General features: G+C 35.8%; 1 protein-coding gene across 2 annotated transcripts in view; it reads left to right on the plus strand.

Annotated features, from left to right (window-relative positions):
- The window catches only part of brd1a (bromodomain containing 1a), a 128,080-nt gene that overhangs the window by 11,238 nt on the left and 100,348 nt on the right, over positions 1-16,494 (plus strand). For both annotated transcript variants that reach the window (XM_039761072.1, XM_039761071.1), the window contains exons 3-5: positions 6,834-6,990; positions 12,139-12,270; positions 12,700-12,828. In XM_039761072.1, the coding sequence (XP_039617006.1) occupies positions 6,834-6,990; positions 12,139-12,270; positions 12,700-12,828 (418 nt within the window). The remainder of the gene's footprint in view (positions 1-6,833; positions 6,991-12,138; positions 12,271-12,699; positions 12,829-16,494) is intronic.

Consider the following 16,494-nt stretch of genomic DNA (forward strand, 5'->3'; position numbering starts at 1 on the left):
AACAATCATTGTGATCTACATCATGTTAATATGATTTTCAGTTAAATAGAACATGTGAAATGTCAGACCTGATGTATAAACATGTTTTTTATAAAAAATACACTGGATGAAAATGTTCTTCATCCATCATTTCCTGATATTCATTTTTTCTTTTGACTAGCATTTTGGACCCCAGTGAAACCAAAAAGGCTTATTATGGTGTAATATACACAAGCAAACATTTTTCTTAAACATCAAGGCAATGTATTTGTCATCCAATATAAAAGAAATTAAAGAGAGTAATTTATATTGAGTCTAAATAATAAAAAGCCTCAAGTAGTGAGCAACAGGGTTATTTTTCTTTTTACAAGTTTTTAGATAGAAATACCAGTCTGTCGACTGCCTGTGGTTTTGGAATGCTCTATGCCAGGATACACTGTTGCCACCTGTACTGAATGAGTTGGAGCTGGTGGCAGGGGTGCAAAGGCACGGTTGGGCCAGAATAGTCTCTTTTTTAAAGGGTCATTTGAGGATCTTCCTCTGGTCTGAAGTGTATAGCAAGCAATAATTACATTAAGAAACAAAAAAAAAAAGTGATTATTGTGAAGTACAGTAAATAATGGTTTATGTACTATACAATGGAAAATGAATGTATATGAACAATAAAAAAAAAAGTGATGTTCATACAGTATGCTTAAATGTTTATCCTTCATACTATTTAACCAATTTCCAGGAAGTAATTTGAATGTTGTGTGGTGATCCTATAAATTGCCATTATTTTATAAATGGGTCAGTCCACATGAAATCAGCAGATGCTTCCCAACTAACCATCTCTGATTTGTTTAATAGTTAATGAAAACAATATTTGTTGTACTCCAAAATTAGCATACTAAAGATTAAGCTGGTATTTTTTGCTAGTTTCTGAGGTGTGGGGTCTTAAATAAGTACAGTAAAAATGACATCATGACTGAATTATCTGTAGATTACAATGTTCCAGTATTTCACTGACATAATAATTTACTGGCTGGCAAAGGGCCACAATGATGTGCTGTCCATGTTCAGCACAACTTCGGTAGTCTTGAGCCTAATTTTATTTAAATACTTCTACTAAAACAATTACATTATTCCTTAAGTCATAAACTTTGAACTGTTAATGCTAAATGCACAAAATGTTATATGATTTTCTTTAGTGTTGGGTGTGTAACTTCTAAAATAGTTTCCCACAATTGCATATTCACCAATTTATGGCCTGTTGAAAGTTGTATTAAAAATTCTTTTGTGTTTTACTGCAATTTTGGCCCTCTACATCTCTGCACTAAACCACATTATATCACGGAAAAGAGCTTGCGTTAATTTTTAAATGTACAAAGTTTGAAATTGATACCTTGAACTATAGTGTATTTATTAAGGTATTTAACATGCCATGTATCACTACAAAGTGAATTGCAATGTGTGGAAGCATACCACATATAGTTAGAAACCTGTGTGATACATTTATAAAAATGTATCCATAAATTCATACATTATATGTAAATAGTCAATGTTGTTGTTATTCCATATTCTGCTAAATCCAGTTGTACAATTTAATCTGCAAAGATAACAGTGTGTGCTTTAAGAATATGAACAATGAACAGATGTCCTTTTCCACATAATTTGAAAGTCTGCCGGTTAATGTAAGGGGTGCATTCTCTCTTGGACCAACTATAAGCCTTAGAGGGACAATAATGATGCATTCTCTGATGTTGCATGAATGTTTCTTATCCATCACTGGTGGTCATAGGGACACACAAGTAATTGAATCTATCAGATAGACACTTGATTTCACAGCAGTTTGATCCATAGCATTATTGTTACTGACAAGTGACGAAACCAGCTGTTATTTATTTGCTGTGATATGTTTTAAGTTTTAGCATGCAGTAAGCTATAAGTGTGCCACATCGCTTGTGTGCTATATTGTAAAAGAACAAACTAATTTGACATTTACAACACATACAAAAATGAATATTGGTGATTTGTGAAATTTGGCAAAATGTTTTTCACAGTATATATACTGTGTTCACCAGTATCCTTGTTCCCGAAGATTTTCCTAGAAATTTGCTGTGCAGACGGCATAGACAAATATTTATTTCCAGGCAAACTATGAGGCTTTGTGATACCAACATGGCATTACGGAGCTGTACCAGTCATAGTCATTTGCAGAACTGAACTTTTAAGCATGCTTACTCTAAGGGCTCGTGTATACTTCACGCTCAGTACGTGCATGCATTCTCAGCGTTCATTTGACGTGTCCTCTGAGCAAGTCCTCAGAAAGTAACGTGATGCATGCACGAGATGCAGTACCAGCGAAAAGTCGGGGGGCGCAGTGTGCTAAAAGTTGGAATGTGACATCAAGTCTCTGGTTACTATCTACATGTGATAGAAAGCCACTTTGTGGATCCTACGAGATCGAAGTGCACACTTCATGGCAACATACAAATGCATTCGTAGTGCTTTTATATTCACACTTCATGGCAACATACAAATGCATTCGTAGTGCTTTTATATTCATGGGTCACATATTCCCATTCGTAATGACACGATCCATTTTTAAGTGTCACATCCCGTCTTCTGTGCTGTCTTTTTTTTTTTTTTTTTTATAGGGCTTTCTCTGGACCTAATAGCAGCAGCAAACAACAATAGATCGCCACACAGAACACATTAAATGTATGATATTCCAACTCTCTGCACATTTAGAATCCTAAAATTTATACTTGATGTCACTTTCACGATGAAGTGTATTAAATTATGTATGTTGCATTTTACAGATAAACCGTTAATTTTGTTTAAGTAATGAATACTGTTAATAATTACACACATGGGGGTGACATGGTGGCAGAGTGGTAGTACCACTGTTTCGTAGGGCGTCACATTACTGGTATTCTCTGCCTGGAGTTTGCATGTTTTCCTTCTGGGTTTCCACAGTGTGCTCCAATTTTCTTCCAAAGATATGCAGATTTGGTTACACTAAAATGACGCTAGTTTATGTGAGTGCTTGTATTCACCTTGTGATGAGCACTAAAATGACGCTAGTTTATGTGAGTGCTTGTATTCACCTTGTGATGAGCTGATGATGCCCATCCAGGGATTGTTTCAGCCTTGTGCCCAATGCTTGCTGGAATGGACACATACCTGGATTGATGGATTTAATCATTAAACATCCTTTTCAGAGATATTGCGGTAAGGTGTCATCGGAATTTAATGGCAATTTATAACCCCGCAAAGCCGAACTAGTTCTCACTGTGATGATACCACCACCTGGTAGACGCTGCAGCATGCGTCGCGTGAAGTATAAACCCGGCTTAAAACTGCTGCCCAATCTGCTTCAGGCATGTGTGTCATTTCACTATCCAGCCAGATTTGCACCCGCATTACGGTTTTTTTTTGTTTTTTTTTTAAATATAACACTGATCCTTGTGTGCTGACAGTGTATCACCTCATGCATAATTAGCCGTGTGCTATATTTAGGAGCAAAATCAGCCCTTAAAGAAGCTCTCATGCTTGAGTCATAATGAGACCATGTAAAGATATAATGAAATATTTAATTCTTTTTACAGGGTGTTTCTAACTTCTTGATGGACGAATAAAGTGCAAAGTATCTGCACAGTTAAACCAAAAACAAAAAAGTTTTATGCACCTGGAGCCCCAACTTCAAACAATGAAACAAATCAGTCTAATTGGCCGCTTCATGGGACAGCCATGTTTGTGATTAGCCTTCTGTCTGCGTTTTTTGTTTGAGGAACGGTGGCAGAGTGATTAACACAGCACTGCTGCATTGTAGCTCAGATAACATTTCTAGCCACAATAATCGGTACTTATGGATCATATTAAACAACAAAACATGATGGTTTTCTTTCCAAAACTTGTATTCTTGGAGTACAGTATATTTGCAGTGTGTAATCTGCAAGTGAAAGATAAAACAATAAAACACTTTATTATATAAAATATATAATAGAAAAGGTAACTATTTTAATAATTCCTCTTAATTTTATATGGGTAAATTTATATACTTTTTTTCCCAAAACGTTATGGCCTTTGGTGAGAGATGTTTAAATTGTGCTTTAGTTTTTTTTTTTCTAAATTGATTGTGTAGTTAAGTTTTAATGTCTGATTTCTGCTCATGTTTATTGTACTGTTGAAAACATTCTACCTTTCTTCATAAGTCTCTTTACTTTTAAGCTTATAAGAAGTTCAATAGCAACAGCACTTAAAAATCTAGGCCTAACAAAGCATTTGTTGCAGTGCAGCCAAATAAAAATCTGGATTTTGCAGTATTTTTCTAAGAGGTCTCCCCTTGAAAATATTTGGTCACTTGACCATTTTCATTGCATTTTGGTGTTTTAAAATTATATTTTTGTGGTTTTATTCAGATAAGTACTTAAATGATGAGTGTTTCTGTTTTGCATAGTGCTAATCTAGACAATTAAAAAGAAACCTACAAAATTGAAATTTCCCTGTTTTTTAATAACAAAAAGTTCACAAATAAACAAATTAACACATAATAAACAACAATAAATAAATTGCATAAAGGAATTTTTAATTAAAGATGAATAAATATGAAATAATATAAATAATGACCCTTACAGATTAACAAATTAAGAAAAAGGTTATGTACCCTTTCTGAATTAGTAGTACGTACTGAATTTACTATTTTATGACAAATCATAACTTTCAACTTTATCACAAAGAGAAAATATTTTGTTTCTACTGAACATTCAGCTCAGAAATCAAATCTGAAATTACTGAGGCATATTGCATGACTACCTAATTTTATCTGGCACAAAGCATTTTAAAGTTGTAGTTGATACTACATGCAGCAACATGTTTAAAATACACATATTCTGCAAGCCCAAGTTTTATTTTTATTTTAATAAAACCAAAATGTCTGTAGCACATTGAAAAGCTTAGGCAAAGTATGATAAAGTCACAGTTTAAGAGAAAACTGTAGTAATAAATACAGTTTTTCTTTCTTTCTTTTTATTAGCACACATCATTTACAAAAAAATACAAGTACACCCTGATGTTTAAACGTTTGTAGCAGCAGTGGCAGTGGTGGATACTAATTTGGACATTGACCCAATGGAAAGTTTTTTTCTGTTTATAGGAAATATGAATACAAAAATATGTGCTTTAGTAAATATAAATAATCTTCCACCACCTTTATGTGTTCTCATTATTTTATTAGTAATATATAAAATTTTTACTAGCTTTTACCTGTGAACTTGTTACAGCGCTCAGTTTGCAGTCGTTAAATAACACTATACAAAAATGAAGTGAATTAAATTCTCTCCACACAAGAAGGTGCCATCTTGTCAGAAACATTATTATATTATTTATTATCTATTATTAAATCACAATTCTCTTATAGTGGTCTTTGTAGGTTTAATGTCAGATTGGCTTTTACTTGTATGTAATGTTGTTAGCCCAGATTTAGGTAATATTTTCTGTTTATATTTTGAAACATAGGAAAATATTAAAATATCAGTATGCACCATTCATTATGCTTATCTAAATAAACTGTCATATCTCACTGTAGCACACGTCATATGTCGTGTTAATGCCATGAGTACAAGACAAAACGTCATTCTGCCTCCTATTTTTAGAAATACTAGGGGGCTCTGCCCCTGCTTGCTTCATTTGCCAACCCCTGTGTTTGGTTAATCAGATATACAATTTTAAAAGCTTTTTTTTTCCTTTGGATTTGTTTCAATTTCTTTATTTGCACTTTTACTTTAAAGCTTCATTAAAAACAATATTTGGAATTACCTTTTCTTCATGATCGCATTGAATTTTGATTCCATTTTTGGAGACACATTGTGACAACGCAACATATAACTGCCCATGAGTGAATATTGTTCCTGTTTCTATAATAAATAATCTGACTTTTTCTAATGTTTGTCCCTGTGATTTGTTAATTGTCATAGCAAAAGCTGTTCTCATGGGAAATTGTAAACATTTTAATACAAATGGCATATCAAGATCTTCTTTGACGTCTAATGTTATTCGCAGAATATATACATTACCTTTCTTGTCGCCTGTTAAAATTTGCATTGCTTCTCCGTGATCATAATATACACATTATTATTATGTATACATAATATATCATAATATACACCTGGCCGAATTGTGTTTTCTTTGAAATTAAACTTGTCCTTGCTTTAACTGTTATCAGACCACAGATTCTCATAGCGTATGGTCCATTATTGTGTAAATATACGTTTTGTGCATTGAATGATGCGAAAGTGAAAAGACTTTGTTTTCTGCTCTTTGCCTTTTATTTCTGACCTTGCTTTGTCCTGCTATTTTTTCAATTACACCTGGTCCTGATGATTAATTTCCTTTTGTTTGCTCTAATGTGATCTTTACAATCTTTTTTTGCCGTCACCCTGCTTTTCCTTTCCAGGATTTTTTTTTATAATAGAGAGAATAACATTTTAATTCATTACGTTTTTGGTAGTACACTGCCTAAAATCTTGATTTGAATTTCTGCTTATAGTTGGGACTAACTAGTTGTTAATATACTGTGTTTTTTTTAGTACAATCAAAAATATTAAAATTGTTATCACAGTTTAGTAAGTATTATAACCAACCCATATGTCAAATTTTCAGCTTCCCCACTACAGTAGATCTCTGAGTTGCTATAGAGTAAATGCTGAAGTGGCAAGTTTTCTATTCCAAATATGTATTTTTACCTTTTCCCCACTCCCCCTCCTAGATGGTTATATAGTATTAAAATTATTTAGTCCGTGTCATTTGCTACATGTTTTTTATTTTACTCCTAAATTTTTAAATGATGTTCTTTTTTGTTTCATTTCCAGGTTGAACACAATTCTTAATCAGATTGCTGTGCAGCGTAAGAAATTATTTATTGAACGTATTTTAAGCTATTGGTCACTGAAAAGACAGTCCAGAAATGGTGTTCCATTATTGAGGCGATTACAGTCCAGTTTGCAGTCACAACGGACTTCTCAGCAGGTAAAAATCTGAAAAATTTGTAGATTCACCATGTTAAATACTAATAGATTTAAAGTAGATTAATATGTGCATTTTGCAGTATTATAAAACACATTTGCTGTAAGCATTCAGTTAGTGTTCTATAGTAGAATTTCTTTGTGTTACTGTTTTAGTGTTTTTTCAGTTTCGTTTTGTGTGCTTTTTAAACAACAAAGAATACTGCAAATAGAGGTATTATTTATTTCATAAAACTCTAATGTAAAGCGAGTTTATGTCAAAGTTTATATTCTAAGAGAAGACTTCGTGCTGTTTTATTGGCAAAGGGAGATCGTACAAAATATTAAATGTAGGGGTTCCAATAATCATTGCATTTATGGTTTTGTTAAAAATAATTTCTTGATAAGGAATTAATTTTTCTCCAAATAAATTTACTTGAGTTAAAGGCTGGATAGTGTGAGATTAAGGTAATTGATTTCCTTTTCACCCAAACCCCCTCCACTGCCATCATCACCATATTTCTACAGTCGATCAAATGTCAATTCCACCATGCTGTTCTGGGTATGTCAGTTTTCCTTTTGCATGGCAAAAATGTGCTGTTTAGGTGGCTTGGACACAATGTATTGGACCCTGGGTCAATAGTTTAGGTGAATGAATATGTGACTAGCTCTGGGGCTATAGTAGTGCTGGGCAGTATGACCAAAATCTTATTTCACAGTTTTCAACGCTATTTTTTTTCTCCATGCATGAGTTAACTACATTTTCCACTGCAATTACTACAGTAGACTGGCTAAGAATAACCAATTCCACTGTCATGAGAATTGTACATTGTACAAAAAAACATTTTAATGTGCACACAAGTATTAATACAGGTCCCATAAAGTGATAGTTTTCAAGGAGGGGGGGCACTAATGAAGAGAAAGAATCACATTGCATGACAGTTGCAGTCTAAATATAGAACCTTTTTACTGAACAAATTTTGCAAGCAACTTAAACTAAAATTTTGACAACAAATTGTCAACCATCCAAAGAGGCATATAGACTTAGTAAAATATCCAGAGATACTTGTCAAAAGTTGTATTGCACTGAACATGTCTTAGAAAACGAACAGTTGGTAAATATTTTTTGTAAACCAGCTACACTTTCTGTTAATGTTAACAATCTTTGTCCACTGGCATGTTAAAGTGACAACTTTACCATCATTAAACTGCATAATATTTCAACTAATAAATAATAACAATAAATAATAGTGCAACTTCCTGTAATAATACTATTACTTCAGAACTTCAAGCCCAGGTACATTACACAGTATTCACCAAAATAAAATAAAACAAGTGTAACTTGGTGATGACATCTTTACCAACTGAACTGTTATTAAGGCAAATTGCATTAATATGGATCTTGCTTCAAGCTAAGCTATATATATACAAATAATAAAACTGCAACTTGCATTTATAATGCTAAAAAAAAAATCTGGTCCGTTTTTAAATCCAGTTCGCCGTGTCCATCTCTGTGGGTGCGATTGTACAACTGTGGGGAGTTGATGAGGTGATTGGGGCGAGTCGTACCCGATCGTTCTCAATTGGTTCGTCGGCTTACTGCGGTGTGTGAATAAGGCGCTGCGCCCACGGAAGCGTATATTTATGGGCCGGCAGGATAGGGGAAAGGAAAAAAGAAAAGATAGAACACAAAGAAGTTAAAGAAGGGAAAAGGCAGTCATGGGAGACGATCCAGACATCAGGAAGGAGAAGGTAGCACAAGCTGGGGCTCCGTGAGGGAGCGCAGGCTGAGGTGATCTAGGGGCTGGTTCGCCCTAATGACTAAGCGTTTAGAGTGGGGCGAGTGAAATGTAAGACCTCCCAATGGATCTGAGGAGCGACTGAGTGAGCACGAAGGAAGACAGGAGGTGTGCTGACCTTGGACAGTCTGGCTGCGCAGTATGGCGGGCAGTTCGTGCTGCAAAGGCTCCACCAGCAACATCAGTGAAGGGTGAGCCATTAAGACAAGGTGGTGTGCTGCGATCAGGCGAGGAGAGAGACTGCATTTTAACAGATTTTATTATGGATTTTATCCCCACGTTTCTCTGGCTTTATGGATTTGATATTTATTTTGGTACTGTATTTTTCTGAACACTGCACAACAGACACACTTGGTTTTACTTTTAACAGTTTTTAACAAAAGCACTTGAGCACTTTTTTCTCAGCTCATCTCGGTCATAACTGTCGACGGTGTTGGTTCAACAGAATCCCATGTGGAAAGAGAGAGTCTGTAGGGGACTGGCATCGTCCCACTATTACACAGTAACCACGTACATTACACAGTATTGAAAAAATAAATAAAACAAGTACAACTTGGCTTGCAGTATTATCCAGAAGTATAGAAACGGTATTCACACATTTTAACATAATGGTCCACATCTGACCTTTTAAAACCAAAGTATCTCCAGACAACAGACACAGCACCTTTTTACGTCAAAAGTTCTTCTGTGTCATCATGTTCAACTTTATCGTCTGCTTCACTTTCAGAATGTTCTCTGTCCATTTTCACCGCTCAATACCTCCACTAATGCATGGAGTCCGTTGTATGCGTATTTAGCGGTGCACCAGTGAAAAAGGTCCCCCCTTAAACAGTTTCCCGCTGCACCACATTCCAAATGTTGTTTAGGGTATTTAAACCGGTGTTCCGGTATAAGAAAAATCCACATCACAACAAAAATAAACGTTTTTTGGTATGAACCAGTATACCGCCCAACACTAGACTATAGCCATGCCCCCATGGCTGACAGGGAAGGCATCTCCTCCATCCCTTGACCCAGAACTGGAAGAAGCTTATATGAAAATGGATTAATGTACTTAGTTTATTCATAAATAAAAACGCACAACCTTTGTGGGGCAACTGCAACAGAAAGCAAGGCTAGATGCGTGAACTGCGCCACAAAAACCCTAATCTATTGTAAAAAATGTAATTATTCTCTGTAGCTAGTGGTAAACAAATTGGTGTGCGGGAGTTTTACCTTGGGACGCAGTAGTTTTGTTGTCTCTCAGATTGCTGCAACATGTAGTGCTATTCAGTAATGTTATTACAATGATTTGAAAGGTGATTTGTTCCAATTTAATTAGAAATGCCTGCAAATCATGCCATATTGGCACAAAACTAAAATTAGATCTGCCTCATCATAAATTGGGGCATTTCATCCAACAGGAAGCTATTTTTGCTTTTTGTTTTTTTTTCTTTAAAAAACTAGAATTAATAACTTTCTTACTCAAACATGCAGTTCTCAGTTGTCTCTCTACCACCTTCTGATAAAAAAATGACTCTGCATGCATTATAGATAAAAAAGAGTACTTTGTTGTTTGATCATGACTTGGCTTTACTGTAGCTCATAATTTGCATTTTCTTACACTCCATGCAAGCAACACGTCACAAAAAGCACATAAAGCTGAGTGTTGATTGGTATTGCAAGCTGTGCAATCAGGAGGACAATGGCACTGGATTAAAAAAAAAAACAATATTAAAAAGAAAACTGTAAGGCACTGCTTTGATGTGTAGATTCAGTTTATTTCAGATTTATTGTTTATACAGTTACATTCCTATAGTAGCGACCATCCGTGATGGAGGAGAAAGGTGGACACCATGGATTGTGGAAAAGTAAACCTTTATATATATTTTTTTAAGGATAAAATAAAAATTAAAAAGAAATTGTATTTAAGTGATGTAGTGATGTTACAGTAAGAAAAGAAATAAGCTGTACTCTTCATACTGGCCAGTGCCTAAAACAAATGCAGAGTCAGCCACTTAGTTATAGACATGCTACATCTGAGACACAACACTATTTGCTTCCAATCACTGCTTAAAGTGCAACCAAAATTACTGGCAGTACACTGTGTCATGTTCCTCATCCCAGTTCTTTACTTTTATGCAATGCGGTGTGGGGCTCCCCCTTGTATGTCAAAATATGTGTAAATTAGTACAAAACATCAAAGGTTAGAGATTGGAGTTCCCTTTAGCTTCAAGCATCACTTGCACCAGCCCAGTTCAAGAACTCCGAACACTATGAAATCTGTGAACACCAGTGACATTGGTTCTACAAATATATACCTATGCTATAAAATGCAGGGTGGTGCAGTGGTAGCGCCACTGCCTCGCAGTTAGGAGACCTGGGTTTGCTTCCTGGGTCCTCCTTGCGTGGAGTTTGCATGTTCTCTCCGTGTCTGTGTGGGTTTCCTCCGAGTGCTCCGGTTTCATCCCACAGTCCACAAAGACATGCAGGTTAGGTGCATTGGCAATCCTAAATTGTCCCTAGTGTGTGCTTAGTTTGTGTGTGTGAGCCCTGCCTAGGATTTGTTCCTGCCTTGCACCCTGTGTTGGCAGGGATTGGCTCCAACGGAACCCCGTGACCCTGTAGTTAGGATATAGCGGGTTGGATGATGGATGGATATAAAATGCCTTGGTTATATACTCTAAAATTTTGGAGAGAAATGTCTAAAATGCCATTTGCATCTGCTTCATTACATAAGCATAATAATTTATTTATTTTTGGGTATGTAATTTAGGCACAATAATGCCAAAAACTCCATATATCATAAATGGATATGGATGTAATGGTTTCATTTATTGCTTCTAGGTAAAATGTTGTCAGTATTACCCAAGGTAAAATATAAATAAGTTTAAAATCATTTTTGGTACCTTTTGTGTGAAATACAGTTTATAAAAGATAAAAGATGTTGCGTCAGTGAAATAAATAAATAAAAAAAAAGTTTATGCCATAATTGTGGTAGAGAGCTTTCCAAACCAGTTTTTAAGAGTAACAGATATTTCTAACTGAAACTGCTGCTGGGTAGATCAGTGTCTGCTAACAATTTCTGGTTAAAATAATTTAAAAAGTAAAGGACTGTAACTGCTGTTGTTTCTTTCCTTTGTACAGTAGTATTGTGGCTAATGTAAAGTATATATGCTTTAAGGAAGACCATATGCTTATGGCAAGTTCTTTTGTTGGATGATTTAAGTTCAGTAAAATGCAGAAAGAAAATGTAACAGTGCAAGATTTCTACTGTATAAAAAGTAATTGAAGTATGTTTTTATGGAACAGAATTTAAAATAGTTGCAGTTAAGGATCTGACTTTTTAACATACAACTTTTGAGCTTCTTTTAATTTTTTTCCCCCCCAAACAGAAAAAGGATGATGAAGAAAGCAAGGCTTTAAAAGAGCAGTTAAAATATTGGCACAGGCTTCGTCATGACCTTGAGAGAGCACGCTTATTGGTTGAATTGATAAGAAAAAGAGAAAAGTTAAAAAGAGAAGAGGTAAGCGTTACGTGTTTGGATAAGTGATGACTGAGAGAAACTAATTATGAATTGATTTTTTTATTGTATATTTTACTAGTGGAATGATTAGTTTGTTCTCAAGTAGTTACTGTTTTATCTGTTAATATCAGGATTCCATGTTTAAGGCTAGAGATGTGTGCATTTAATGTATACTGTATATGTTTGAGTGTGTTTAATCATGAAATTTAACTTCTGTACAGAATTTTCTTCAGTATGCTATTCAGTTTCACATGAGCAAAACTATAATAGGATTGCAGCATTGTGCTAATTATTTGATGAAGTGAGAATTTTTTTCTCCGTTTTAATATAAAATATTGAGTTGCTAATGTTATTTGGCATTACTTTTTTACTTCAACAGGTCATGCTTGATAATGTTATTTTGCATGTGTTTATTTTTTACTTCAACAGATCAAGCTTCAGCAAGTTGCTCTTGAGCTGCAGCTAACTCCTTTCACTGTTCTTCTGCGATCAGTTATTAATCAGCTTGAAGAAAAAGATCCGGCTAAGATATTTGCCCAACCAGTTAACCTCAAAGAGGTATGATCACAAATGTTACAGTATAAGATGTCTTTTTTTATTGAATTTATTAAAACCATACAAACAAGTCAAACTTAACAAACTAAATTCAGTCAATCCCCCACCCAACAGAAAGAGAGGAAGGCCAACAGTCCGAGTAAAACATTTTAAGAGTAGAAAAGAGGGAGGAGAATCCTTTTCCTTGATATAAAAGCTTATTCTAAAATATTGATTAGATCCTGCCAGGTTTTTAAAAAAGTTTTGAACAGATCCACTAAGTGAGATTTTTTTCCAATTTCAAATAGTGTATAACATCAGTTTCCCACTGACTTAAAATAGATGGGCTAGGATTCTTCCTGTTGAGCAAGATGTGCTAGTAGTGAAATAAAAGGCAATTACAGTTTGTTTGTCCTTCTACACTTCAAACATATCTTAGAGTACACCATACATAGCTGCTAATAGGTTAGGAGTGATTGTGACACCAAGGCTGTCTGAAAGGCATTTAAAAATTTTGGCTCAGAATGCTGTTCATTTGGCCCAATGAGGCTAGCCCTCAATTGCAGTGTTTGCAGGTTGGATCTTGCCATAAAATATTTTGGACAATTTTAAATGAAATAGATGTGATTAAAAGATTTTAAGTTGAATAATTGTATGCTTTGTGCAGTTGGAGCTAGAATGAATTCTGTGCATGGCTGCCTTCTATCACTTTTCTGAAATGTTGAACAAGAGATAATTTTCCCATTGTACTCTGGTATCTTTGAAAGGAAGGGACTTTAAAATGTTTTTGTGTATTATAAAAATGTCTGATTCCTCAAAACTGATCAATATTTCTTCTGGAACAGAAATAGGTGGTAGGTGAAGAAAGTTGGGCAGATTTTGTTTACCAAAGTTTCTAATTTAGAAGTAGTGGAAAAATTGTGTTGATGAGAAGCTAAATTTGGAGTGTAATTGTTAGTAGGTTGCAAAGACATTATTTATGTACAAAACTCTAAGTGATTTAATCCCACACGTTTCCCAAACATTGAAAAATGTGTAAGTTTGAGAAAGTGGAAAAAGGTACTTATCATGTGGATGTACCTTTTTACTGTAGTGCTTCCTACATTGGTTTCATATTCTGAGTGAACGAAGGACAATTGGGTTGTTAGTATATTGACAATTGCTTTTATTTACTGGGGTACAAAGCAAGGACTGCAGGATTTTATTTCTTTTGCAGACCAAGCCTGTGTGTGTTCATTTATTTGTGTCAATGTCCAGATTTTTATAGCTTGTATATTTGCTGGTGAATAATAAAACAAAGTTAGGTAGAGTCATGCCACCTTCTCCTTTAGGTCATTGTAGGGTTGCTCTTTGAATGCATCTTTTTAAATTTCAAATACAGGCAATCCCCGGGCTACATACGAGATAGGGACTGTAGGTTTGTACTTAAGTTGAATTTGTATGTAAGTCGGAACAGGTACATTATTTTAATAAATGCTATTGTTGACCCACTGTAACCATGTGCTCTGCCAATGAATGATGGAGTTTCACCTCTTTCAGACCTTTTTATTATTTCTGCTTTATTTTCAATGGTGATGGTTTTTCTCTTCTTTACTGTATCGCCAGCATTTGCATCAGATTTGTGTACTTGTGTACTTATGTACATGTGCTTTCTCAGTTTTTTTTATTTTTAATAAATTTGCAAAACCCTCAAGTAAACTTTTTTCACGTTGTCATTATAGGGTGTTGTGTGTAGAATTCTGAGGAAAAAAATGAATTTAATCCATTTTGGAATAAGGCTGTAACATAACAAAATGTGGAAAAAGTGATGTGCTGTGAATACTTTCCGGATAGACTGTAGTCTCATTAAACTTTCTGTGCATCCAGAGATAATAAGATCTCTGGGGTGTTAGACTGTGTGGGTTAATAAACAGCTCAAAAGATTAAAGGAACACTGAAAACACAAAAGATCTCAATGGGAGGAAAAAATCATGTTGGATATCTATACTGATATGGACTGGGTAATGTGTTAGGAGCGAAAGGAATTATCAACCTACAGAGGCTGAATTGAAACACATGGGGAAAATCAAAGTGAAAAAATGACGTGGCATGCTAGTCCATTTTGCCGAAATTTCATTGCAGCAACTGAAAATCGTACTCAGTAGTTTGTATGGCCCCTACGTGCTTGTATGCATGCCTGACAATGTCGGGCTCCTAATGAGATGGTGGTGTCACAACAAACAAACAACATTTATTTATATAGCACATTTTCATACAAACAGTAGCTCAAAGTGCTTTACATATTAAAGAATAGAAAAATGAAAGACATAATTATAAAAAATAAATCAACATTAACATCGAATAAGAGTAAGGTTCAATGGCCAGGGGGGACAGAAAAACAAAAAAACTCCAGACGGCTGGAGAAAAAATAATAAAATCTGTAGGGAATCTGTGTCCTGCAGGATCTCCTCCCAGATCTGGACCAGGGCATCACTAAGCTCCTGCACAGTCTGAGGTGCAACCTGGTTGGTTGGATGAACTTAGAACATCTTTGGTCATTATGTTTATTGGATTTAGGGCAGGCGAGTGTGTGGGCCAGTCAATGGTATCAATTCCTTCAACCTCCAGGAACTGCCTGAATACGGGCATTTTTTTGTACACCAGGAGGAACCCAGGACCCACTGCACCAGCATAGGGTCTGACAGTGGGTCCAAGGATTTCATCGTGATACTTAATGGCAGTCAAGGTGCTGTTGTCTAGTCTGTAGAAGTCTGTGTGTCCCTCCATGGATATGCCTCCCCAGACTATCACTGACCCACCACCAAACTGGTCATGCTGAACGATGTTACAGACAGCATAACATTCTCCACGGCTTCTCTAGACCCTTTCACGTCTGTCACTTGTGCTCAGGGTGAACCTTCTCTAATCTGTGATAAACACAGGGTGCCAGTGGTGGACCTGCCAATTCTGGTATTCTATGGCAAATGTCAATCAAGCTCCACGATGCCGGGCAATGAGCACAGGGCCCTCAGACCACCCTCTTGAAGTCTGTTTCTGATTGTTTGGTCAGAGACATTCACACCAGTGGCCTGCTGGATGTCATTTTGTAGGGCTCTGGCAGTGCTCATATTGCTCCTCCTTGCCCAAAGGAGCAGGTGCTAGTCCTGCTGATGAGTTAAGGACCTTCTACAGCCCTGTCCAGCTCTCCTAGAGTAACTAACTGCCTGTCTCCTGGAATCTCCTCCATGCACTTGAGACTGTGTTGGGAGACACAGCAAACCTTCTGGCAATGTCACATATTGATGTCCATCCTGGAGAAGTTGGACTACCTGTGCAACCTATGTAATGGCCAGGTATCTCCTCATACTACCCGTAGTAACACTGACCGTAGCCAGATGTAAAACTAGTGAAGAAAAAGTCAGAAAAGATGATGAGGAGGGAAAAATGTCAGTGGCTTCCACCTGTTAAACCATTCTTGTTTTGGGGGTTGTCTCAATTTTGCCCCTCTAGTGCACCTGTTAATTTCATTAACACCAAAGCAGCTGAAACTGATTTAACTACCCATTCTGCTACTTAACTGACCAGATCAATAGCCCAGAGGTTTAATTGACTTGATTCTATACTCTGATTTAAAAGTGTTCTTTAATTTTTTTGGGCAGCATAAATTACATTAAGCAAGCATCGGAGATTGGAAGCTAAGTGTCTGCCTTT

The sequence above is a fragment of the Polypterus senegalus genome, chromosome 8 (assembly GCF_016835505.1).
Source record: "Polypterus senegalus isolate Bchr_013 chromosome 8, ASM1683550v1, whole genome shotgun sequence".
In the NCBI taxonomy this organism is placed as follows: domain Eukaryota; kingdom Metazoa; phylum Chordata; class Cladistia; order Polypteriformes; family Polypteridae; genus Polypterus; species Polypterus senegalus.